Source organism: Amblyomma maculatum, chromosome 4, assembly GCF_055883805.1.
Source record: "Amblyomma maculatum isolate TAMU_Amacu chromosome 4, ASM5588380v1, whole genome shotgun sequence".
NCBI classification, from domain to species: Eukaryota; Metazoa; Arthropoda; class Arachnida; order Ixodida; family Ixodidae; genus Amblyomma; species Amblyomma maculatum.
Window position 1 is genome coordinate 98,659,442 of NC_139347.1, and position 26,440 is coordinate 98,685,881.

The 26,440-nt window shown below is 47.0% G+C and overlaps 1 protein-coding gene across 3 annotated transcripts in view; it reads left to right on the forward strand.

Moving 5' to 3' along the window:
• Window positions 1-9,044, forward strand: part of LOC146191768 (heart- and neural crest derivatives-expressed protein 2-like) — a 32,956-nt gene extending 23,912 nt beyond the window's left edge. For 2 of the 3 annotated variants that reach the window (XR_014706701.1, XM_084602278.1), the window contains exon 2: window positions 6,860-9,044. Coding sequence is in view for 2 of the 3 variants with exons in the window: in XM_084602278.1 (XP_084458404.1) it covers window positions 6,860-6,949 (90 nt within the window). In the remaining variant the exon portion in view is untranslated. The remainder of the gene's footprint in view (window positions 1-6,859) is intronic. The other variant, XM_084602279.1, reaches the window with a different exon arrangement.
• The last annotated feature ends 17,396 nt before the right edge of the window (window positions 9,045-26,440 follow it).

The following is a 26,440-nucleotide window of genomic DNA, read 5'->3' on the forward strand; positions in this document are numbered from 1 at the left end:
CTATCTAACGTACGCACGCGTGAGCGCAGACGCACGCCCCTGCGACCAAGGGACGAAAAACAATAAAAAAGGAACGCCAGTGCAAGTGGCGCAGGCTTCATTTTTATCGCCGCACGGATCGACCGAGGGCCCGCGCGAGGCGCCTCTGTCGCAAACGTTGGGAGGCGCGCCTCGGCGCGGTCGCTGCTTCGTGCTCGCGGTTAATGCGCCATCTCAGATACGCTATCGTTTACTCCACAAGAGCACTTCTTTAGGGAAAGATTAAATAAATAAACAAACTGCCCTATCGCGTGCGAGCGATGGAAGCTTATGAGCCGTAAGGTGCAGAAGAAAAACGAAAAGTCAACTCCGTCCTGCTGCCAGTAAGGCATCAGCTAGAATTCATCTTTCACTGTTTTTGGCTTACGCATCTGCAGCGTATTCCGTGTTTGAACGAAGTCAGTGGCGTCTTGCGTCACAGCATGCACGTGCGATCTACCTTCCCTAGCTCTTGGCATCTAGGAATAGTGAGAGTAATGTGTGCGGGTTCGTGGGAGAAGCTATTGAGAACACACTTTAGTGGTGTCAAAACAAGGAAGACATGGCAAATAAAGAATACTATATTACATGTCTCTTTACAGCCTCAGACGCCTTGAGTCGCTATCAGCAACAAGTCAACTTTAATTTTCTTTTTCTTAAACAGAGGTATTTATTATACGGATGACCTGCTGTTTGGATATTTTGTCTGCAAAACGAACTTGTCTACTGGAAAAAGGAATACACGTGTGTAATATGAGAGGTGAAGGAGCGCCAAATAATGAGGAGCTCGTGTTCGTGCTCATGACGCGGTCTGAATTTATTGTGTCCTACATGCCCGTCTTCTCTTATCCACCATCCCAGTCTCAACAACGAGACAAAGGATTAGTTGACAAAGCCTGCGCGTTTTTCGCAAACCGCAGTAATGAGAAGGCACTGCATCTGACCAAACGAGGGCAACGTTGTGTCGTGCTGCAGAATAGTAACATTCTTTCATCGCTTTTTGTGTATCAACCAAATACCACTATAGTCTTTGTGAAAATGTGCACCTTTTAAAACATCAAAAGCTGGGTATCTTTGCAGCCGCTCCACTTTTTCCACTCAAAAAGCGACAGACGAGCGCACAGACTGAAACAGCGATGGCATGGAATGACTAGTCTTCGTCATTAACTACGCAACTATTCATTGGAGAATGAGCCCACGGGTAAAGAATTCGAGCACACGACTGCAGCGAGGTCAACGATAGGAAAACTATGGCTGTTTACCGCATTGTCCCCAGTCCATCCCTGCAGGAAGAAATGATGGCGGGAAGGTAAAAGAGGACAGAACGAACGATATGGCACGACCTGCCTTTAATGGAGAAGCGCCGAGCTTGGCACGGACAATCGGCTCATCATTGGCGACGCCACATGGCCCTCCGCGACTGCCCGGCTGGTGGCCTCAATGGAACGCCGGTACGCGTCAGCCCCCGCCCCGGTGCAAGCACAGTGCGCCTGGAGCAAAAAGAAGCACAGTCCGTGCGTGCGTGGCTGCCAGACCCTATCGCGGGTTAAGTGGGTCGTTGGACACAAACCAGATGACCGCGGCTTCTATTTGAGGCGGCACTATATACCGGTGAGAGCGGGAAGCTCAAGTGGTCGACTGCGGCGGTTAGAGGATGGACCACCGACACAGCGAACATGAAGTGTCATGTGCACGGCAGAGCGCGAAGCCTTCGCCGCTAATTTGGGTTTATTCTCGGATTCTGTGCATGTGTGCATGATGGATCGAATCAGCCTTCCTGGACGCGGAGTGGGTGTCAAAGGAAAGCAGTGCCTCTGAACAGCATTGTGTGAAGCATATCCGCCGCAGCCTAACGACGACGGAGTTTTGTCTTGTGATGACCAGCTAGGTTTGCGCGTGTAAGCGAAGTACTGGCCTCCTTCGTCTTGGAATTTCTCTTTCTGTTCTGTTTCACTCGATTGCGCTCGGTCCAGGTCTGGCCTAGTCTCGTTTGCACTGTTCGGTGTTGTAGGCTGAATTGGTTTGTTGTTTTTCGCGTTCTGCTCACAGTTTCGGAGTCTTGAAGGGCTACGTGTCCTGACAACGAAATTTCTTTCTTTTTTTTTTTTTGTGCCACCGCAACAAAAATAGCGCCGGCTGTGACCGCTTGGTAAAACCAGGAACCTTAGTGTAGAAATGCCTCATCATGTACTCGTATACACGATTGTGTAAAAAGCTACAAGGGCAGCTGCGATCTTCAATTCTTTTTTGTTCTGTGCCTAAAAAGTTGGCAATGAACCTGACAAGTTTAGCACAATCACAATCTTACGGCATAGCTTTGAGGAAAAGCGCTGCCACGTGGCCAGTACAACAGCTACAAGAGCACTTCAAGAAGCCTCTCGACAAGTCTGTACATTTGTCTTGTTAAGGTACAATTAAGGGATGGTCGACAAAATCATAAAATTTAGTTGTTAAGCTTAACGCGCGTATTTTGTGGCTTGAGCACGCACAAATGGAAGACGCTTGTGTGTGTGCTCTGATACACAAGGCTCCGAAAAGTTTTTTTTTTTTTTTTTTTTTTTTTTTTTTTTTTTGCGGGTAATAATTATAGCTTTGCAAGACGCGCTGTGCTGGTGCAATGGTTAGGACGTTCGACTATACTGTGCCCAAGTATATACGGGATCGAATCCCGGTCTCTGCGGCCGCTTTTCGATAGAGGTGAAAAGCAAGGGGCGCCCGTGTGCGGTGCAATGTCGGTTCACGTTAAAGATCTACAGGTGGTCGAAATTTTCGAGTCCTCCACTACGGCTTCTCTCGTAGCCTGAGTCACTTTGCGACGTTAAACCCCGTGAACCAAACTAATTATAACTGTGATTAGTAATTAAGATGACTCTTATTGTTTTTGCTTTAGCGTCGGCCGCGCGTCACTAATATTTTGGCACGTTAAATTTTCACGTTTCTTTCCCATCGTATGCAAATTAAATATATTTGTCGCGAACTCCGAAATATGCACGCGGATAATAGGCGTTTTTTTTTTATACCTTTGTCCGCCTGCGAGTCAGTATATAAGAATCTCAGGATTTATTCTACCTTACATCGTGCCTGATTTTTGATAATTAGGCTTTGTTCCTAAGACTAAGGATGGTTTTCTTTTTCAGAAAAAAAAAAAATGAATCGAGGCCGTTTTAAAGAAGTGATGCCATCTGGTAATTGTGAGCTGTTAGGAACCATACAAGGCATTGTTTGCGTCGAAAAGCGTCGCAGACTTCAGACAACAAAATAAATCGAAAGCAGAAAAGCACGGAGGAATGTTTGTGTTCCCGCTTCGCCTCTTATCTGTATATACCGTGCTCTCTGCGTGCAGAAAGTTCTCTTTGGCAAGCTGTCCTGGCAATCTGGCAGACTGGTGCTTGGCGAAGGACGCGGGACTGTGACATCAGCTGCTCTGTCTCACACATAGGTATACACAGGGCTAAATATACATTACGAATTGGGCACTGATTCACTTACCTGTGACATGTGTGGAATGAGTATAGGTCGAATGAAGCGAACTCGGTACCCGACGCACGTCATGTCCACGTAGTAAAGCGCCTTCTGCAAAACCGTGCGCATTTCGAACTCACAGCTTGTTCTCAGATGGCCAGCACCGACTTATTCAATTCGGACAGTTTTACCATGGTTAAACTTTGAAAATAGGACACTTTTGATACCAATCATAGCGGTACGTAGCAAAAAAAAAAAAAAAAATAAAAAAAAAAAATCGTGCATTTACGAAACAGAGAGCCTGGCGGCATATACCTTCCTCTATTCTCTTTTGCAAAGATCGGTGTATACGCACGCGGCATCGTGTGCGGGCTTGCAAACAATCGGGCCCCGGGCTTTGGTGGAGGATGAGCTTGAGTGCGAACTTCGCTTCCGGCTTGACGATTTCAAGGCGGTGCATTGCTTCTGGACCGGCCTGTGGCAAAGGACATGGCATGCACCTGCTTGGACGGAGTTCATCGGTGTCGTTTCGGCAACAACAACGCGTTCGTGGAATCGAAGGTCATCGACAAGGCAGATTTTGGGAGAACCGAAGGACCAGGCGGCGGCGACTTATATTGCAGTAGATACGGCACCAAAGAATGCGAGAAAGATGCGTAGAAACGGCACCGCCAAATTGGCAATGACAATCGTATGCCGTCGAGATGACCAGGAATATCGGCGCGCAGGCGACACATGACTAAAGGGAATGCCGCGTTATTTGTCTGTTTCCCCCGCCCCCTCTCTAAGAGAGAGAGTTTCGCGTACACTTTGAGGGTTTTGAGGCAGGGCCTGGGATTTGGCGGACCAATCGCGGTCGCTCGGATCGCTATGTCGTCTATATATTTTGATTCTCTTTTTGATTGCATGTATGAGGCGGATAACCGTTGTTAAAGTTGAAGGGACGTTATAGGCAGCAAGTAAGCAATCATATTGAATGTGGGTCGGGTTACGAAGTATAGAAAGTGCTCGAGAGCCCATTCGATCTAGTTGAGGTGCACATCTTCGGCTAGGCCGAGCTAGGCAGATCCATGTTTTATTTAGCCTAACATTCCTGTACATATATTTTAAAGCTTTGCATATAAACTTCACTTAATCTCTTTGTTCTCGACAAGTGTGGCTATCCATATTCATCGTTTCCGCTGTCATAAGAGCCTCGAAAATTCACTCTCTTGCTGGCAGATTTTGCGAGAAGTGTAACGTCCATTTGTTCAAGTTATTCTTGCGTTACATGCAACTTCGGAGTATAGAATAGTTCCACGACCTCTTGGGTTTCGGTTTCATGAATTCCTTAGTTTGAACTATTTTTGAGAGTTTATGTGAAACCTTGCAAAGTGGCTGTAGCAAGTGAACTAATATTTATGTTTTCCGTTGGACAATTTAGCAGTTTGCTTTCGTGAGGGCTGGATGCGGTATTTATGCTGAAAAATATTCGTTTTTCAACCTGAACTGGGAAGGATGTCCGAGAAAAGCAAAGGGATAGAGTTATAAAGCTTGTATACATGCCGGCGTTTTTGCCTTGAAACGAAGACTGCATGCTGGTAACAAAAATTGACCGGAGAAGGCATACAGCGCAGTTTGTGTAATCAATTGCAAGCATTTTTTTTTTTTTTTTATCGTTGGTTTCGGCTTCTTTGCTGCCAGCGCGCGAGATTCTGGAGAGATGACATCGCTGATGTCACACGGGCATTAAAATCCCTGATGCGAAACGTCGCTTCTCCACTGCGCTGTAGTGAGGAACACCCGCAGCTCCTCGAATTGCATGGTGCACGTCACAGTTTGTTGACAGAAGGCTACAGAGGCGTCATGATCTTTAGTTCTCGGTTTTCGTGCCATTCGATGTCGATCACGACGCAGTGAGAAATTTCGCAGATATGTATACTTGCCCACCACTCTGAAAATAACTGAATTGAATGAACCAAATGATATTAGACAGAGATGAGGATGGAAGGCAGGGATGTTAACCAGAAAGGCCTCCGGTTGGCTACCCTACACTAGGGAAAAGGGATAAGGGGGTTAAAGAGGGGAAGAGAAAGGGGACGTGGAAAGCAAATGGTATTAATTATTTAATGATTATTAATTATGATATTAATGATGTTAGTTAATTAAGCAAATGGTATTAATTTACATTGCGCTAGATGTCTGCGATTGGAAATTAACGCTGGGCGCGCCTATTTTGAGAAAAAGAAAAAAAACATACAGATTTTGTTACAATCTCTGTCTGTCTCTGTTACAGATTCTGTTACAAGAGAGAGACACAGAGAAAGATAAATAACTTTTATTCGAACCCGTCAAGAATTGCGAGGAAGAAGGCTTTAGCCTAAACCCCCCTTCATTTCCCTAACAGTCGGCTGGAATCATAGCGGTCAGGGCGAGACCGATGATTACTGCTTCGTGGTTGTGTAATAAGATCTACCAGGAATCTACGTTTCTATTCGGGCCGTTATACGAAGGGCAGGTCCAGACCATGTGGACTAGATCTGCAGTACTATTGCAATGCGTACATCTGGGATGCCATTTACTGCACAGCTGAGGGTTTGGAAACACCCTGGTTTGCAATTTCCTCCACGTGATTTCACCTTTTCTGCTGAGCTGTTTATCCTCTGCTGGTTAGGTCCTACGACCGAGCTTGTAATGAGAAATGATTTCGCGAAATGTTGCGAAGTTCATCACCCGAACGGAGAGGTTCCTCGTTTGGAGGAGAACCGTCGACGGCAATCGACCGGAAAGTGAGCCCTCGGGCGATCAGTAATTCTGGAAATGTTACAACCATGGACTGACGGTATTTTATTAGAGCGCAAATATTTCCACACTAAGGAAAAATGTAATCACATATCATGCACGCCATCCGGATGTATGGTACACACCAACTCCCAGCAGAACCTATTATTGCCTTCAATCAGTGACCTACGCGCTTCCAGTCCTCCTGAATAATTATGGCGACCAGACTATGGATGTTACCGAACTGCCCAGGAAATCATTGGAACATGATTGTTTTTGTGACGTTATTTGCTTCTTTTGCCTAATGAGTGTGTCTGCGGTTCAAGGGATTCTTTTATCGCTTTCCTTCTTGTTTTCTTTTATTCGTGCTCAGAAGTTTATTCCTGTAAAAGATGCACGTGTCTTTTATGTTGATTCGCATCAGACACTGTTTAATGTGCTAATAATGCTGTTAATAATGGGGCAATCGCCTCGTCAAGCTGCTGGCAGCAGCAGCTTTTTGCTTCCGCTCTATCCTTGTACAGTAAAATAAAATTTGATTTAATTTGATTTGAATTTGATCTGATTTAATTTTTTCTATTCTTGCCCTTTTAACCGCTCCTCCTTCTTTCTGCCGCAGGCGAGCGTCATCCAAGCCGAGAAGAGGGGGAAAGGGCGGACAGGCTGGCCACAGCACGTCTGGGCGCTGGAGCTCAAGCACGACGCCTGAGATCCGCCGCCTTCGAGTTTCAGCCGTGCCCCACACTCGCCGCTGCTGCTGTTGCTGTCGTGTATAACGTGTGCGCGGAGAACTTGCGGTGCATCGTCGCGGGGACACTGTGCCACTACTCTTCAGCGCCGTAGGATGAGAACTGGCGCGGCCAAATGCGAGCCTCGGCGAGTCCTTCGAGTCCACGGCCAGCTGTGACGCTCGTTCGCCCCTTCTTCGAACGGCGCGTGGTGTTGGTGGGAACGTCCGCAAGAGGACTACGTGCACGCATCGCTATATCGCCGCTGTCCGAGCCGCACGTGCTCAACCGTGTCCTCTGCTTTGGAAACAGTGATCACCACGAGGATAGGAGAGGAAACCAACCCTTCTTTCGCCGTCAACAAGTGTTAAAAACTTGGACGCATCTTTGTCGTTGCTTGTGTCGGCGACGGATGCTCCTCATGTCCCTTCCGTAGTGTGAAGCGTTAGATGTCTGCAAGACTGTTAGATGCCTGCAAGGCTGTATCCAAAAGACTGTTTCAACCGGTATCAAGATGACCCGGTTACCTTAAATTTTACCCTACAGCAATCGAACTTCGCGCTGCTGTACTACATCGTGATAGCTCGTACCAAAGTCATGATACCAAAGCTCCGTTTATTTTAGCCTTTTTTTTTTTTGTATGAGTAAGAATCCCTGGATGCTGTGGTCACGCTTTCTTTGCCCTGGTGTGCGAAGTTAAGTACAGAGACTATACGCCTGCCAGACGTGAAATGCCGAAACATTTGTGACCACGTCGGGAGAAAGTCGGCGCAACCGTAGGAGCGAAGGCCGAAACGAGGACACGGGGTGCGAGTCCCCCTGCGCGGGACTGGGCAGCGCAGCTGTCACGAAGCGGAAGAGAAACACGCATTTGCGCGAAGTCGCTCTAGACGGCGAATAACTGCACGCGAAAAGAGGTGTTATTTCCCCCGTGGGCCACCCACCGAAGCACGAAGGCGACTGTCTCCAACTGACGCGCTGCACGCTAAGAAAAACAATTGACACACGAGCCCGGAGGTTCTATACCGACCAGATGGTGTGCTGTATACGTGCCTGTGAAACTTGGACACATCCGCAGCAAGCACCTTTTTTTGGCGCTGTCTGTTAAACAGTTCGAGTGTGCGCTGAAGCTGCAACGCTGTCCAGGATTGCGCATTGTACATTTATAGTATATGAGCCAGCTTTATAGGTCAAACCAAAGATCTAGTTGCAGGCTTTGTTTCCTAACCGCGAATCGATACCAAAGCAATATATATATATAGCTATACGTAAAAAAGCGAAGTGTTTATACCTGCTGGGCACTTCAAGGTTTAAAACAACGCGATGGGGGAAGTGTTACACCGTCTTAGCAATTTACGGTAAATCGAAAAGCAATGAGAATGAATAAGGCATCCATAGATTCGGCTGACAGTCCTTAGATGGGTTTATCGATTTCTTTTTATCGAAAAATTAAGCGGTTTACGAAATACGAATAAGCCCCGTGAGCCCACTGTTTCATGTATGCGGTGAAATGTATACAGCTATGGCTGCAACATAGCAAAATTAAAAAAAAAAGAAAAAAATTAATGGGATGTCTTTTGCTTGGAGCGCGGTGGCAGCTCAGTTCACCGATGTATTGACGCATAATGCACTGTTCAAGACTGTGTGGTCTATTCGTGCGGGCATGAGCCAGTGCCTGATAACAATACTCACGTTTCCGTCAGCGAAAGCCTCTGCCGCCCAAGACGCGTTATATACCAAAGCAATGAAAATGAATTTTCGCTTGCATATATAAACATTTTGAGGTGCCGGTATACCTCCTACACATATTTACAAGTGCACGTGAAGTACGGTGATAAAGGTTTGCTCGTGTAAATACTCTGACCTGCATTTATGTTCCGCCGTAAGGCAATTGCAATGCTTCGTTTGGAAGCCTCATTTCTCTCTTTATACCAAAGGCTGCTTATTTTGTTTTACAATATCTGTTGTAATTTAGCTTTGAATTTTTTCCGGCGAAGTACTTAAGTGCAATGTTTTGTTCCTTTTGTGTTTCTATTGATTGAAGCAATTTGTTCCAGAATAAAGACAACAAGAGCAATCGCGATATGAGTTTTGTTTCTTGGAAGTAGATGCATGCCTTACCACAAACACCAGTGAATGAACAAACCGCGTCCATATTTAAGCGTTTTGTACAGTTTTGTACATTACGAATCTTGTCTGAGTTAAAGGGATACATGGTCAATAAATATTAAATGCCCTTACAAACAACGTTCCCTTTTCGCAGACCTTTGTTTTTTGCTAGCTGTTGTTTTTTTTGTGTGTGTGTATGTGTGCATTCAAGCTCTGCAGTATCCCGAAAAAGGTATATTCTTTATTCGTAAAGGCAAATGAATACGATTCTTGAGTGCTTGCTCTCCGCTGCTGCCGAAACCAGTAAAGGAAAGGAAAGCCAAGTAGGTGTCGTGCTTCTCTAGAGAATGACGTTTTGATAGCGGAAGAGTTAGCGGTCAGGAGACCCCAGATCTGTCATGACAGCATACCAGCTTGTTCATTAATACTCTATGCAGTAGTTGTAGCAGGTTATTGACACCCAGGAGGGTTCGTTTCTGCATTCAGTGCGATAAAAGGTGGACTGCATCGAGTATCATTTCATTGCCAGTTTCGGGATTCACGCGCGATGAAGGAGAATGCACGACTTCGACCACAGTTCTGAAATTTCCAGAAATCACTGCGGGGCTCGTCGGGTGTCTTGAACAGTTCCAGCCACTCTGTCGGAGAGAGAGAGAAAGCTGTTAATAATCAGAAAACTTTAGGTGTGTACGTGCAGAAACCTGTCAAAATTATAACCCCCCCCCCCCCCCCCCCCCCCCTCCTCCTCTCTTGTACGCGTATAACGAAGGTTGGGGCCTACATTGCAAGTGCTTACCGATACGGTCGCTGGAGTTTCTTGGTCAGCGCACGGTTCTGTAAGCCTAAACTATAAAGTGGCACGTACCGTTTCTATTGTGCTTTCAGACCAGCAAAAAAAAAAAAAAAAAAAAAAAATCTTTCTCTACGCCTTCTCTTCAGGTTACGCTGCTTCATATCCATCTGTTTGAAAACAAGCAAACAAGTCCCAGGATGTCGCAGGTTTATACAGTTCAGTCAACTATCTCTGGAGTGCAGTTAACGAGTGCAACGACCACCCGGGCAAGCTGTAAAGATTTTGCTCTTCGCGTAAAGTTCTTGCTTCAAGGGAGTATATACATACGGGCGTTCCGCGCTCCGACGTCTGACCAGTCAACTATGTGCTTTGTAGCCGCGGCAAGGGGACACTGGGCTCTTGTGCCAATCAGTGACATGGGAGCCGTGTCGAGCTGGTCACTCGAGACCCGTTCGTCGTGATAGCGGCCACGCAAAGCGTTCACTTTCGTTAGCCGCCGCTCTCCCTGCACTGCGCATGCCCACGCCGACCGTGGTGCGCCCGCATATACACAACGTTAGCTATACGCATCCGAGAGCTCTCACGCTGGGAACTTATCGCGTGGCGTGGCCTTTGCGCGCGGCCTCGTGGGAAAACAGGGGCTACGGAGTGCGTCTTGAACTCTGGGAACATGGAGGCCCCTCGGAACCGCGAACACGGGGCTATTTATGCGATAGTGGGTCACGTGATGACGCCTTGCGACCCGAGCCGACGCCCAGCATGGGTCATCAGCGGTTCGGGCAGCTGGAAAGTTTGAGGGTCGAGGTCGCCTCCCTCACAGCAATTGGAAGCGGGAGAGAGAGGATTTCAGTCCGTCATTTGTTACATTCCTTGAAATAGAGTAAGTCCTAGGGAAAGGGAACGATTGAAGTTAAGATCGAAACGGGAAGTTGCACAGTTTTTCTTTTTTTTTTTTAACGTTTTGATCATAGTGCTTCTATTACAAATATGAAGGATAGGATGATCCATTAATCAATCGATCAGTTTGTACTTTTCTTTATTGTTCCCGGGAGCAACGAGACCCTTTGTGCGGGCGAATCTGGGACGCTCAAATTGAAGCAAATAATGGGAGAAATACAGGCATTTACGATACACGCCGATACACAACAATGCGAAAACGGAACAGGAGAAATACGAGGAGAAAGTTGCATCGGGCAACCATAGTCGGATACAGTTCAAACCAACCGTGATCACCACACAATTCTTCCGCGACGAAAAAATAGTCCGCTGTTAAAACATTTCTTATTCCCGAAATAAGAATCTAATCATCAAATGAAATTATATCCTCAAGAATTTCGATGCATATGGCTTGATATAGGCAACATCAAAAATCTGAGTTTGTTTACTGTTGTGACTGGTCAGCGGAGTAATACAGAACATCGCGGACAATGGTCCATAGTTATGGAACAGCTCTTAAAAAAAGTTGTATACTATTGTGTATTGAAGCATTAAATCACAGGTCTCAGTATTAGGGAAAATGATAATAATAGAGTACAAAAATGAAAAGGGCTCAAAGCAGAAAAGCGGCGAAGAAAATGAGACACAGTATATACTCAAGCATAGACGAAAACCGACCCACATGCATGATCGGCTAGCAACAAGTGTAAAGAACAACAGAGGCCTAAAACTTGATTAAAGGAAACGGCATAACCTTAACTTTTTCCCTATATCATGGGAAAATATGGTATTCCATTGAAGGTTCGAGTTAAATTTTGTTTATTCAGTAATTAGAAGGTTTAAAATTCGTCTCGATGCATCAAAGTAAAATAATCGAAAAACACGCTTCAATAATATATAAACCTAGGTAAGGCTTTTAATGCATCAAATTTTTTTTGGAAAATAAAGGTTGATTAAATTTTAACAAAACTTGCGAAGATATTCCTAAATGCAGAAAAAAAAAAGAAAACGTTTAAGGAAACTTTAGAGTATACAAAATGTCTGCCACTCAAATAGCAAAACACTTCTGAATAAAAAAAAAAAAAAACGAAAATTAATTCTAGCACAGTTTTCTGGCTATATAGTAAAAAATCATTTTAGTATCTGTAGTTTGGGGCGCCAATGGACGATACAGATGGCGAACCCCTCACAGCGCAGAAGGTATAAAATAATTCCCAAAAGACGTGAAAGCCCTACAAATGAAATAAATAACAATAGTATCCACACCCTATCCGAAACTGCCACTGAGTCGAGCAAAATGGCCGGAAATGAGAAAATATCCGAACTGCCGCGGATGTTCAGGGTTGGTTCCTCGGGTCTTCGCCCCCTGAAGTAAACTAGAGGAAACTGGGCTACGAAGATTAGGATAAATGAAGAACATGGAGGCGAATTGAAGGGGCCGGAAAAACAATGCTTGTATAGACCGACCAAAATTTCCTTTTGCACGTTATCGATCATCTCGGCGTTCGATCACCATGTCTCGTTCCAAACAGCAGTTACATAATTGAGCAGAGCAGATAGATGACAGCATATGGTCGTTATATTCGTTACACGACTCGCCCTTTGATGCACAACCGACGACACCAATGAAGGACGGTGCAATTTGTTTTAGAGACATGATGTCAAAGGCTTATAGTTTCAACAACGAAAGGCAAATGTGCGATAAAATCCATGTATGGGAAAATCAAAGTATTTTTCCGAACCAAGTAATTGGGGGGGGGGGGGGGGGGGGGGGGGGGGGGGGGGCTCTCCGTAGAAGTCATTATTTTAAAAAGCTTGATGTCATCAGAATGAAGTAAAACGGAGTAGTGAGTTGTTACATATGCGAAGAACATAACTTTGAGGGATGCCTTAGTGGCGAAGTAATTGAAGGACTTTTGCCCATTAACTATAACGTCATGCAAGCACGACGTTCAATGTAGCAGCCCAGGAATGGTACAACTAACACTATGTTAAGTGTCACAATCAGTCATAGCTTAAGCTGGTTAGCAATGGGTGTTACACAACACCGAACGAATTGCTGAGGCGGCGTACACCATGTCGAGTTGCTTCCTCTGCCCGATAGAACGGCCCGATTGCTAAGGGAGCAGTGCGCTCTTCCCTGTAAACGACAGGATTGTGTTAAGCACGGAATGGAAGTGTTGGCTTGCAGCGAAGAAGAGGGGAATAAGCCTGAAATCTGCACTTGTTCCTGAACCATATTTGAAAAAGAAAATTCTTATATATGCGCTTGAATAACACATTGCAGGCTAGTTGGTTGATCATCACAAGGTAAAACAGCGCAAAAACCACACATAGGACGCAGAAAGGTAAGACGAACACAGACGCTGTGATCTGCGATCTTCAGAAGACTCGAAGACGATTAACAGCTAGGCGCAATGGAGTTATTATATTATGGAGAACCGTAGCCAGAATGCTACCGCTTTCAATAAAGAAGGAGGAATGTGATCAGGAACACAAGAAAAAGATGACATCAGTAGACGGAAAGCCTTGTTAACGTCAGCCACGGTAATTACTTACAGGCAACACTGGGCAGAAAGAGAAGAAAGTTGAGGAGGGGAAGTGAAGGACATAAGATCGGAAAACAGAAAAAAAAGAAAAATCTTTTTCGCAAACCGGGCATCATCTATCAGTGAGTGAAACTTCCCTCCCCGTAAACCAGCGAAATATCTTCAATGACGTTATTGGTTCTCCCCGAGCGAATACATTCCGCCAGAAGCGTTAGGCATCACGAGTCTTTTTTTTTTTTGAAGGCTGAAAGGACATAACATTAACAATAATAATTGAAAAATCGTTGAAAAAAAAAAATTAGAAGAGTTCAACGCTGCTGAACCGAGTATTGAACGAAAGCAATCACTGCGGGTGACCGAGCATTCTTCTAATTCTTCTTCTTCTTCTTCTCCAGCCCACACATAAAGCCCTGCTTTAACCAAGCCGCGTGAATATGCCTTAGTGGCCTAGAGGAATAACGTGAATGCCAGGGTCCTGGCAGGCTGATTCTGACATAACCGTCCCATGTGAAACGAGAGACCCAAGTTAGCAGCCCCTGCCAGCTTGGGGTCATCTACGGGGGTCGTCTAAAGATCAAAGGTCAATGGTAGTCACCGCCGGGCCACGCTGACGGCTCAAACTGCGAGCAGTATTGCTTTTGCAATAAAACATGTGGGATAGTAAATTCGACAGTGTGATTTGCTTCACAGTGAGCAATCACTGATGACAGCTGGCAGCTCAAGGGGAACGGCGGTGAAGAATGTGAGATTTTTAGACCGCTTAAGAGGGGACAAACCAGCGCCTACCCTCATGGAGGAGAGCTGAGAAAAGTCGAACTTGCTCATTTACGCAGCTCATGTTGAACGGCTGCGACCAGTTAATGGGGATAAACAATAGAAGCTGCCGAGACTACAGAGCGCCGACGTATAGTTGTAGGGAGGCTTCGAGAAGTGATAAGAAGCGTGTGAATTTTAACATATATATGCCACGAACTGTAGGGAGGCTATAAGTAGAGATGAGATTTATCAGGAGTCATGGGCGGATGTCAGGTGGTGAGATATGCACAGAGCCAAAATTTAAGAAACGCAGATTGATCGTGTTCCCGGAGTAGTTTCTTTTTGGTATTCTTTTGGAAGAAGATCAGGTATATATGACGCAAAATTTAACAACTACACATCTTTGAAAGCGGTATAGTGTTGTAATGGCTTGGTCCAGTCTATTCCGGACAGATTACCCACCACCACCAGGTCGAAATTAAGAAGGAACAAAGGTGATCGCTGGCCGCCAAAACTTCCCCATATTCATAGAACACTTAGTCGCGACCGGTCGAAATGGAGTATAAAGGCAGAGTGTGGAAACAGGAAGAAACGGCTGAAGGTACATTAGGGGTATACTGATATTTTGCGAGAATTCTCTGTTTTCTCAAGGAGTAGGAGGAGGAAGATGAGGAGGAAAGGCAGGGAGGTTAACCGGTAAAGGAAATGGTTTGCTACCCTGCACTGGGGGATAGCGGTAGGTGGGTATAAAAGTTGTGGGTGAGAGAGGGATGGGTGATGACAGTACAGTTACATCACAGACATGTCACATCACATCACGTCACAGTCATATCACGTAACATAAAGAATCATAGCCTTTCGATCAGTCCTCTGCTTTTCATAAAGCGGAGCAGTGCCTGGGAGGCCTTCACCGCAGACGATCGCCGTGGCTAGGGACTCTGTTTTCTCAAATTTGCGCACTATACGCTATATGCTAAGTGTGTGCTCGCTTTCTTCCTTTTCCCATTTTATTTGTGCCGCTCGGCTTCCGCCTATCCTTTATCTTTCCTTTGAGCAGTTGCGATGTGTCAGTCCTAACGTTTGTTTAGCCCGCTCCTCCCTGCTTCCACGTGCTGTAAAAGAGAGCGGGCAACAAACGCGTGCGGCACCGGCAGCAGCACGTGGACGTTACTACTGAGTTCGGGAGCCGAAACGCGCGCGCTTTACGACGCCAGCGTGGCGACCACATTTCGCGGCTGATTCGCGCCGCAGGCCTCGGGACGGGAACGCTGCCAACCTTCGCGTGCTGCTGCTGCCGTAAGCGGAGGGAGAAACAAACACGGGCGCGCAAACAGCCTCTATCTACAGCGCTCGCCATTGCCACGATGGTGGTGCGCGAAGCGGCGGCAACGTGCAGGCGCGGACTAGTGTGTCCGTAGCATATTCTCGGCTCTTATTTTTATTTTCCTTACTTCGCCTAGACGGCGGGGGTTTGATGAATGAGCCATTGCTGTGAGCTGCTCGTCTTGCACGCTCACTTTGGGAGTGCGCGTACAGCTTGGTTGTGCTTTTTGTTAAAACAGGAATAAGGGCGGCAGCGCGCGACTCTTTTTTACATTGGTTTTGTCGTCGCCGCGTAAATCTGAATGGCGGGCTAGTGCCGGACGGAGATGAAGTTGATGTTGGCGATCGTATCCCTCGTATAGTGTGCATCCATCGTGTTGATGTGCCTCTGTGTTGCAGTTATGTCGTTGTGAGTGATGTCCAGAGTTTTGTGCCAATGCCTTAGGGACGACTGTGCAACCTGGGGTGGCGGAATATGCACAGGCAGCGCCGTTCACGTTGTGTTGTTCACTGAAGGCCCACTAACTGATAGGCGCGAAGTAACGAGGGTATACCTTAGAAATTTTGTTCACGACTAGTCTTAGGGACATGCACAGTGGTAGAAGATTAAGATAAGTTTGTTTTAGATTATGTCACACCGGTGAGTGACTGTCGGCGTGATCGATGAGAGACTAATCCCACCTGGTCCTCAGCCCCACCACCACTACCCACTATTACTGAAGAGAAGGGCAGTGATCACGCGCAGTTCGGTCGAAAGATGTGCCTGCTGCGAAGGTGGCAACTTTGCGGTAGGCATGTAACCTGTGACGGGCATAAACATGTGAGCGTAACTACAGCCGCCAGTAGAAAAAGACTCCTATATCGAAGCGGTTATTCCTTACAACAGAACAAAGAAAAAAAAAAAGAATATGGCGTTCGCACGCAGCGGAGCAGTAGTGGGCAGTGATGTGAGTGCAGTTACGCATCGTCTTCATGCATGTCACCGTGACCCCCTTGGTTCCATGATTATTCCGTTGTGCCTCTTCACATACCCAGGAGCCATTTTCGAAAGAGCATTCTCGTCCGACGGTCGTTTCCTCCCTGCCTCCTCCCTCACAAGCATCGTTGCAGGACCATCTCTCCGTCACTCCTGAGTAACTCCCGTTGCCCGCGGGTGCACTTCATTGTTTCTCCTCTCCTCCGGCGTCGTTCGAAGGCGCGATATGTGCGCAACGACCTCGCTGCGCCTTCGACGGCGGCCGGGGGCTGTGCCCGCCAGCAGACAGCAAGAACCCGGGCGCTGAGGCGGAGTCGCAGCTCCCCATTGGACGGCCGGTGGTCCGCGATGCGGCAACGCTGCAGACGCCCTATATCGACCCGGTTCCGCACCGCTCACCCCGTCCCCATTTGTCTCCTCTTGTGCGCAGGCAGCAGCCATCATTCGATTGTCTCTCTCGTCCTCCTCCTCCTCTGTCCTCCTCCATCCTGCCCAATTCGGCTCTGGACGGAACAAGAGTGGCGGATGCAGCACAGGATGAGTAGAAAGGTTTAATCTCAGAGCGAGGGAGAGCCTCTGTGCTGCTATACTAGATGAGAGGGAGGTCAGTAAGTGGGAGATAAGGCAGACTGGAAGTGATGACGTCGTAGTACACCGAACATAGTCTAATGCGCGTGACTGATAGTAAACCACACACAGAAAACAGCTCGACAACAGAAAATAGCGGTGATAATTAGAATATACTGTATATGATGTACACTAACTGTCCTGCTTTTTGGTCCGCCAGAAGTGAAAGTGGCAGTAATGGCGGTATGATCGTATGGCGTTAGCTCTCGAAGTTAATGAGTGTGTGCTTAGTTTGTGGCCGCGCACATAGCCACGATTTCGCTTGACAAAGTAATTCGTTCGTGTGTGTGTTTTCCAGGTGAAGTTGTTAGCGGCTCACTTGTGGCACGAGCGGCCTTATCGTATAAGCGTATATGCATCACGCTTGTTCATTCTGACCCTACCGGAGTGGCGCAATGGTTACGGCGCTCGACTACTGTTCCCAAGGATGCGGGACCGAATCCCGACCTCGACGGCTGCTTTTTGATGGAGGCGGAACGGAGTGGCGTCCGTGTGCTGTGCGATGTCAGTGCACGTTAAAGAACCCCAGGTAGTCGAAATTTTCAGAGTCCTCCGCTACGGCGTCTCTCATAGCCTAAATCGCTTTGGGACGTTAAAACCCAACAAAACACAAACGGTTCATTCTGGTCATTCTTCCGTCCGTCCATCCACGCCGCGAGAAAAAGCTAAACTGGGCCGTATGGAGCTGCAGGAACAGGTAAGAAAATGTTCGAATTGGCGCCAAATTCCCCAGGGAGGTTCTTGTATAAACTAACGACAGTAATTACGCTAACCCAAATCGGCATTGAATTCGGTATGATTGGAATGGAACGCATGAGGTACCTTCGAATTGCGAGACGGGCACTCTACTCATATAGGCCACGAAGGATGACCTTACCCTTTATTGCCTTGATTTGGCATACCACGAAATAGCACAGAACAAACAATCAAAACACCCGTGATGCAATGCAAAACAGGCAGCTTCGCAATCACCCATCTTCGTCATATTAAAACTCGTGCAGCTCACACAAAGGCCTTTCTTTTCCTTCCTTCCTATTCCTTTCTTTTCCTTTTTCCTTTTTTTCCCCTTTTATTCCGAAAGCAATGCTACGACAGCCAAAGCGAGACCTTGGGTGGCCGCAGCCACGCCGTGAAGAGGCGTAGCTACGGTCTCTTCATAAAAAAAATCAGCCTGCCATGGCATTTGAATTAGCGTTACCCCTATGCCACAGATAGGAGCTGCTAACTCAGGTCGCTCCTTTCATATGGGAGGGTGATATCAGAATCAGCCTGCCAGAACCGTTTGCATTGCTCATTACCCCTACGACACGCAGGCACACAGACTCAGCCAGAGTGCAGCCAATGCGGTGGCAGAACCTTAGATCACATATAATAGTTTTGGGGGTGCGAACAGACACTTTCTGTACGCAGTTTCTGTACTACATATACTTTCTGCGGGAGCTTTTGGCATCATGAGCCTATTAGTGCTTACGCATTGAAAGGACCTATAGTGAACGCGTGATGCGAGCTTTTCCGATAATGCAGTCCCATTCAACTCTTACTCAGGTAGGAATAAAAAATGTCACCGCATGAGAATAAATTTAATAAAAAGAGATTCGTTGAGAACGTCGCATTTATCGTTTTGGGACCTGTTTACGAAGCGCTCTCTACTGCATTCTAGCCCTCGTTCTCCCTTGCACGTGTTTTCATCCGTCTTGGCAGGTGTTTGCAGCGGCAGCGTTTGTTTTCCAATTTTGTGATTGAGTCTTACTGCATGCATAAACTGCCTAATATTCCTGTGTCCTCATTGCTTCAATCCGCCCCAGTTACTTCACCTGAAACTCGTAACACAGTAGGATAATAGCAGAAATAAAAAGTCAAAGGATTGCTCCAAAGCGCCGCTAAGAGACGCTGGTTCTATGTGGTTGGTTGGTTGGTTTGTGGGGTTTAACGTCCCAAAGCAACCCAGGCTATGAGAGACGCCGTAGTGGAGGACTCCGGAAATTTCGACCACCTGGGGTTCTTTAACGTGCACTGACATCGCACAGCACACGGGCGCCTTCCTTTTCGCCTCCATCGAAAAGCTGCCTCCGAGATTCGATCCCGCGTCCTTGGGAACAGTAGTCGGGTTCTATGTGGTGCTCTGTCATCGCTGGTCATCGCTGTTACCAAGTGGGTGCGCAAAGGTTCCTTTAATGGCAGCCTTCTCCGCGCTCTTCCAAGCTTGCGCATGGAATCGCAACTTCGAACAACACGCATTCATTTTTGCATGGCTTAATCTATATGGAGGACGGATTAGATGGGAAACATTTTTATTGTAATAATTATTATTTTAGAGGAAAGCCGGGAAAGAAAAAAAAAAAAACAACGCTTTTGGTTAAGGAAACTTGTAGCTCACCCCCATTGCTCACAAAACTTGAAAAAAAAAAAAAAAAAAGGAAAACAACAACAACCTAGAAGACCGCCAGGGAGTTAAGAGAGAGAAGGTAACGGGGAGCCCTCTTCGTCCAGCCGCGTACGACCGAGCCCTTCGCCTTCTCGGCAGCAGGCCGGAGCCCTCCGCCGACGCCGCGGCCCGCCAATTTACGACCTCCGAGGGAAGGGGAAAGAAAATAAAAGACGACGAGGAGGAGGAGGAGGAGGGTGCACTTAAAGATTGTCCGCAGTCCCGGGAAGCTGTCGATACCGGCGCCACAGGCAAGCAATACGTGTAGCGGCGCGGTCTCGTGAGCACCGTGCTCGTGAGAGCAGGAGTTAGGACATCGCCCTCACTCTGGCGCCATGGTGCCACCTCTCTTCTCCTCCACTGCCGAAGGAGAAGCGTGTAATGAGCAATGGCGCACTGGTGAGGAAACAAGAACAGGGCCGGCGGCATCAGTGGTTGTCCCGATTCTCGGAAGAAAGCTATGCTATGCACTGTTTCTCGCCGTTCGAGACGACCCGTTTTCACCAACTCTACTTAGAAACGGGATGACAGAAGGTTGTGCGACGGAACGAAGCGGCCCAAGAAGCGATCGGAGGCCAGTTTTATATAGCATCAAAGGGCATAGCGCTTCACCTTTTACTTCTAACATTGGTTTGAGCATCTCTTACACGGCTGCATGTGTCGCCGGGTGTCCCCCCCCATGAAACAATAGGGCCCAGCTATAGCTTTCATTTAGCCTAGTACTCACTATGTGCGATACTCTATGTGCGGAGTAACATGCCTGGAAAATGGGTCTTTAGTTCGACCTTCATAATCAAAATCTAGTTCCGGGAATAATTTTACTGCGTTAGCCGCCTTTCTCGAAACTATTTTAGCGGAAGCTCCCATCGCAAGGGTTAAAGTTAGCACGTGATAGCCCAGCTATTGGGGCATTATTAGTTGTAACGCGTAAAAAGGGCAATGAATTATAGTTTGAGGTTGAATAACATCACAGTCCAGTCGTGACAAGCGGACAGAATTCCATTCGTGCGTACGGTAAGTAAATGCCATTAAAATTGACAAGCAGGAGGGCTTTAAATCAAGCGCATATCTATTATATCTATTACTCAGAACATCTATGTCACCTGAGTGTTCGATTCTTTGATATCGTACTTCCCAAGTGTTCGGGGCGCACCGAGGGATTATTACATGCACACACCAACTTAGCACGGCCATTATTCTGCTACACGAATACATAAATGGGGGAATACATAAAGCTTATCGCCCGAAACAGCCGGCCAGGAGTTCTCGTGGTAAGAGTGAGCGTTCGGGCATTATGAATGCCTCAAGCAAGGCCAGGGTCTCTGGTAAGCCATCTCTCTCTCTCTCTCTTATTTCAGGCGCCGGCGGGACCACCAGAGGTAGTTGCAGAGCCCCTGGGTCTCTTGTGTCCATCTCTTTCTTGTCTTTTGCAGAGCAACAGGCACGCTGCCACTGCGAGCGTGCATGTACACACTTTTAAGAATGCTGAGATAGAGACTGCGGAAAGAGCTAGGCAGCCGCAGCCGGTCGACTGAGGTAAATGGCCAGCCACGGCCTAAACCCGCCGCGCGGCTGAACAAAAAAAAAAAAAAAAAAAAAGAAAAAAAAAAAGAAAAAGGAAGAGTGGGGAGGGGAGGAGGAGAGTTAGCGATGCGTCGTCGTAGATTCCCCTCACCACTGAGCTCCGCCGCGTCCTCAGCTGAGTGAAAGACGACGTCGCCGTTACGTCGCATGTAATTCGACCCCGTCTCTAAACACTGCGACGTCGTTCCTTCTTTCGCGCTTATCTTCTCCTCTCGCTCTATCTTCTTTTTCCCTCCTTCTATTTGTTTTATGTCTTCCTCGACGGCCGACGGTACCCCCTATTTCCCATTTTTTCTTCTTTCCTCATCCTCAGCGGTCCCTGTCTCTAGCTGTACTACTCCTCGCCTGGTGCTTCATCTTTCTCTTTCCTGATTCCTTCGGAATCCTTGCTTGTTTCTTTTCCTCTTCTAAAGTCTTTATTTCTCGGCAGTCCACGCCCCTCTGCTGCTCTGCGCTGGTTCCCGGCAGAGCAGTTCTAAGAGATCGATCGCCTTGTCGATGCTCTCCTTCTTCGTTGTCTGGCTTCGGAGCTTCGGCGTCAGGAACAATGCGCGGGACTTGTGCGCATTTCGAGATGATGACTGCGCCTCATCAGTCTGAGAGTGCTCGCTTGCAGATGAGAAGAGCGTTGATTGTTTTGAACGCTCAGGAGACCCCGACTTCACATCTAACGTTACGCACGAGCACAGCATGCAGCCCGGACGAAGCTTCCTGTGTTTCGTAAATATATTAATGATTAAGGCTTTCGTTAGCAGTGCAAGCTGTTGAGTGAGCCTCTCGTAATTACAGTTATGCAGATCGGCCAAATGTCTCCGGAATCGCTAGTGAGAATTGCACCTGCCTCGTTAACAGTTTCGTATAGAGCACTGCACGGGGCTCAATTTCAGACCCGCGGCTTCAAGCCAGGACCCAGCTCGTGAGCGCTAAATTAGCGCACTTCTGAGTCAGGCACGGCCCGCAAAGCTCGGAGTGAAGCCGAGCCTGGTCCCAGACTAGGTGCGCTCTCATGGTAACGCATGAGATAAATTGCTAATTATGTGCAAGCAGACTCGATCCAAATACAAAAATGAAAATCTAGTCAATGAAGAAGCTTACATCGCAGTAACTATTCGAATGCCCTTAGAAGCGCCGAGCATAAGTGAACTTAAGTTTCAGGAGCCAATAAAAAACCTTGCAAACATGCCCAATAAACTATTTTGAATTCCCTAGCTCAATATTTTAATCAGTCGTATTTTTCCGACCATCCTCGCAGTCAGTGCAATGTCGTTTTTTTTTTTTTTTTAATCTATACGACTTCGCGGGTTCAATCATGAGAGAGCTGATCGATCGCCTTTCAATAGAGGCTAAAAGAAAAAAGAAAAAAAAAAGTATTGCGCATGACCCAAACCAACTCATTCTATGAAGGGTGCCGCAGTAGAGTGCTTCAGTCTATTTCGGCCACCTGGGGTTCTTTAACACACACTGACATCGCACAGCACACGGGTGCTGTGTCTCGTCTCAATAGAAAATTGGCCGCCGCGACCAGTACCAAACCTGGACACCCGTGCTCAGTATAGTTGAGATATACATACAGTCATGCCTCTTTAATACGTATTATAATAATATTAAGATATTATTATAAAAACAATAATATAATAATATAATATTATATTAATATTAAAAAAAACACTTTATGATTAAGGTCAGATTGAGTCTACTACTGACTACTGACCTTCACCGAAACTTAGAGCAGTTGCGGAAAACTGATGTCATTTTCAATGATTTTGCAAAAGCCTTTTTCTTAAATCGTGTGCCCCGTAATCGCCTGATACAAAATAAACAGTATTAACATAAATAATGAAGTTATCAGATGGGTATTTGCACAACAAACTTCAGTCGGTTATTAACAAAGGTGTTAATTCTTCTCCGCGGTCTGTAAAATCTGGTGTCCCCCAAGTATCCGTCCTTGGGCCCGCATAATTTTTTTCCAGTATTACAGCATCAATCCGCTTATTAGACGACTGTTACATCCTTTATCGTCCAGTTTACAATTTTATGGACTGCGTTACGTTACAGGATGATTTATCTAAATTAGACAGATAGTATACTGAATGGCAAATGACTATAAAAACTAAAAATACTAAGTCAATGCGATTCACTACCCGCAGCCATGATTTGTGAAACACCTACTATATTAGCAACGTTGAAATAAAGTCTGTGGAGTCTTTTAAATATTTAGGAGTATTTAACCCCTCATCGGTTTCGGAGTACGCATTCAATCATCTTTTGAATTACGCTAATAAAGCTCCGAGTTTTATCTGCCAGTCCCTGTTCAACGCTAATACAGATACTCGACTAATTGCTTATACAACAGTAGCGAGACAGAAGTTTGCATACGCGTCATTAATTTGGAGTCCTCGTCAACTGCACCCTATTAACAAATTGGAGACACTTCAAAACAAAGCCAGTCGATTCATCTCTTGCGAGTACTCACGTTATTCAAGCATATTTGAAATAAAAGAGAATTTTGAACTCCCAACGTTAGAAAGCAGACGTACGCCATCCCGTTTTGCGTTTTATGAGCCTTGCGTTTTTTAATAAATTAAACTATAACCCACATCCTTCTCCGAAACGTTAATTAGGCTTGCTACACGCACAATTCATTGATTCGATTGCGATAAAAAAATCGAACCCCCATTTGCACAAACCGACGCTGTAAAGTTTTCATTCATATATACACATAGCGATAAGGGAACGGAATGCTCTGCCGTTCTGACACTATTGATCATGATAACTTTATCTCAATACTGAAAGGCCTAATGGCTTAGTGGGAAATATTCATATTTTAGTTGGTTTGTTTTAGTTTGGTTTTCCTTCTTTTTTCGTTTGACCCAGGACATATAAGTCAGGGGGGTCTCGTGGGGTCTCAGACCCGCGCAAGTATTTAAGAACGCACTCGAACCTATAAGGACGGCATGAATACAATGCAGGCTGACATCTTTTATTCTTGTCAGTGGTTGTACAACATAGCAGTGAGTTTTAAAAAGAACAACTAATATATTTCCTAAAACCAGGACGAATAAATTTAATTTCTCCCCTTTGCATAACACGATTTGCGAAGCAGATCACTAGCTGCTTTCTCTCTCTTCTTATTTATTTTTCTTGCCACCTGTGCTCGAATCAGTATAGACCCCCTTCGATGGAGCCACACTATAAGCACTGGCTTTACTATACTGTGTCACGCATTTCATTTGTCTATTTTTGTGCCCTAATACGGATCGTAGTCAAAATGTTATGAGTGTGTTGTATTCCTAAATGCATTTTTTTTTTCTCTACATCATCACATTACTGCTGTGTTTTGTTCATCACTTCTTTTGCTCGATGCCCCCCCCCCCCCCCCCTTATTTTTTCGGCGGATGCCTAATTACTATACTTTCTAGAAGCTTCACTACGCTAGGTAGAACCGCGCTTCGCGTGCCTGGGAATTACACCTAAGTCTCACCACTGCTAAGTCCTTCAGCCCAACTTTGTGGACCACCTTGGCGTCGCACCACAAGTCATGGCCTTGAGAAGAAAACGATAGAACAGGTGCTATTTTAGCACTTGTCCTGTCGTTTTCTTTCTTCAAAACATTTGATCTTTGGGCGACCTTTGACCTCTGACCTTGCGGGTGACCGTTCAAATATGGTTTGCGAGAGCGGTGAATGGGGCGGATCTTTGTGACTGTTCACGTGATTGGCTTCAAACCACGCCATCTCGTCATCACGCGATGGAGACAGCCATAACATCCGCTGCGGCTAGGGTATATGAGCGCGGAGCAAATGGCTCAGAGCCAGCGTGGGAGGGGGTGAAGGGTGGCAGTTCCTGGCCCTACGGGGCTGGGACGGTAGGTCAACGCCGCTAGCGGCGGGGGCTAGCCAGCTACCTAATTTTATATGTTGTAGGCCGTCATTGCACCCACCACTGCTTCGGTGGTGGACGACGGCTGTTGTTGCGGCGCGCGTCTTTCTCTCCCTCTTCTTTTTATTTCTTCTCTATTTTCTCTTCTGTCCGGTCTGTCCGCACGAGGCAGCGGAGGGCGGGGTGGTGCAGTGGTAAGACGCCCGACTACTGTACCTTAGTACCCGGGTTCGAACCCGACCTCGGCGGCATCACAGAGGTCAGCAGGGATCCCTTGGGACTCTGCGGCCTCCAATGCGCGCAAAATGAGCTGGCGCTGTTGAGCGAGCTCGGTGGTACGCAGGAGGGACTCCCACGCATCCCTTGTAGCTGTATTGTTTGCGTTGTGTCGTATACATGTCCACATCATGTGAATGAATGTGGCCGGTTGTGAGCAGTATTTGCAGGTGTAGGTACAATAAGATTTGGGAAAAGTGTGATCTATATCCATGGGTTTGGAAAGGTTCCTGTTTGTATTTTGCGCCAGCGGACGGCCTCGCGCAGGGATAGTTCCCGGTGTACTGGGGGGCATAGACACCGTTCGAGCCGATAATGTTGGGGGATCTCCGTGTACGTAACAAGGCGTGAATGAGTGCCTTGGGGAGTGTCAGAGGATGCGGCAGGCTGAGGAGGGTGCTCCGCCCGGTAGTTGAGTTCTCAGGCTAGACCATGCGCCTATGCGTCCTCGCTGAGCGCCGCATGGGCTGGGGCCCATATGAGAAGACGAGGTGTAGACGGTAAGGGGAGATATCGGAGGATAGTGTGTGCCTGTCGGGATATGCGACCTGCATCGAAGTTACGAATTGCTTGTTTAGAATCGCTAACGACAACTTCGGTGAACGGATCGGTCAGAGCTAACGCGATGGCAACCTCTCCCGCGGTGGTAACAGTTGCGGCGTTAAGGATGCTGCAGGCATTGTGCCAGGTTCGGTGCGGTGCCAATGCAACCGCAACCATAGCGGGCGAAGGGGTGGTGGGAGGTATCTGTGTATGTAACGTCGAGGCGACCGGCAAAACGTTTCTGGAGTTGGCGGGCTCGGTCGGCTCTGTTTAATACTCTGGATGCATACGGTTGGGGAGCGGAGGTATACGAAGACTGAGTCTCTGCTCAGGCGTGAGGTCCATATAAGTATAAGTCGCCCTCAGATGGGTGATTCCTACCTGCCGCCCAGCATTGCGTGGCCCACATGCGTCAGCGAGAGGCGCTCTATTGAGAAGTTAGCGTAGCTACAATCAGCTCGTCCCTGTGTTGGAGATCCCGAGGGCCATAAGTTTGGTGATGGACGTGGGCATGGTAGACCCAATGCTGTCTTGTATGCCTTGCGTAGTGATGCATCGAGTCGCTAACGATCTGTTCGCGTGAGGCGAAGGTAAGGGGCAACGTAGGCAATTCGCGTACAAACGAAGGCTTGCACGAGGCGCAGAAGGTTGGATTCACGCATGCCTTTATGCTTGTTGGCGACTCTCTTGAGAAGG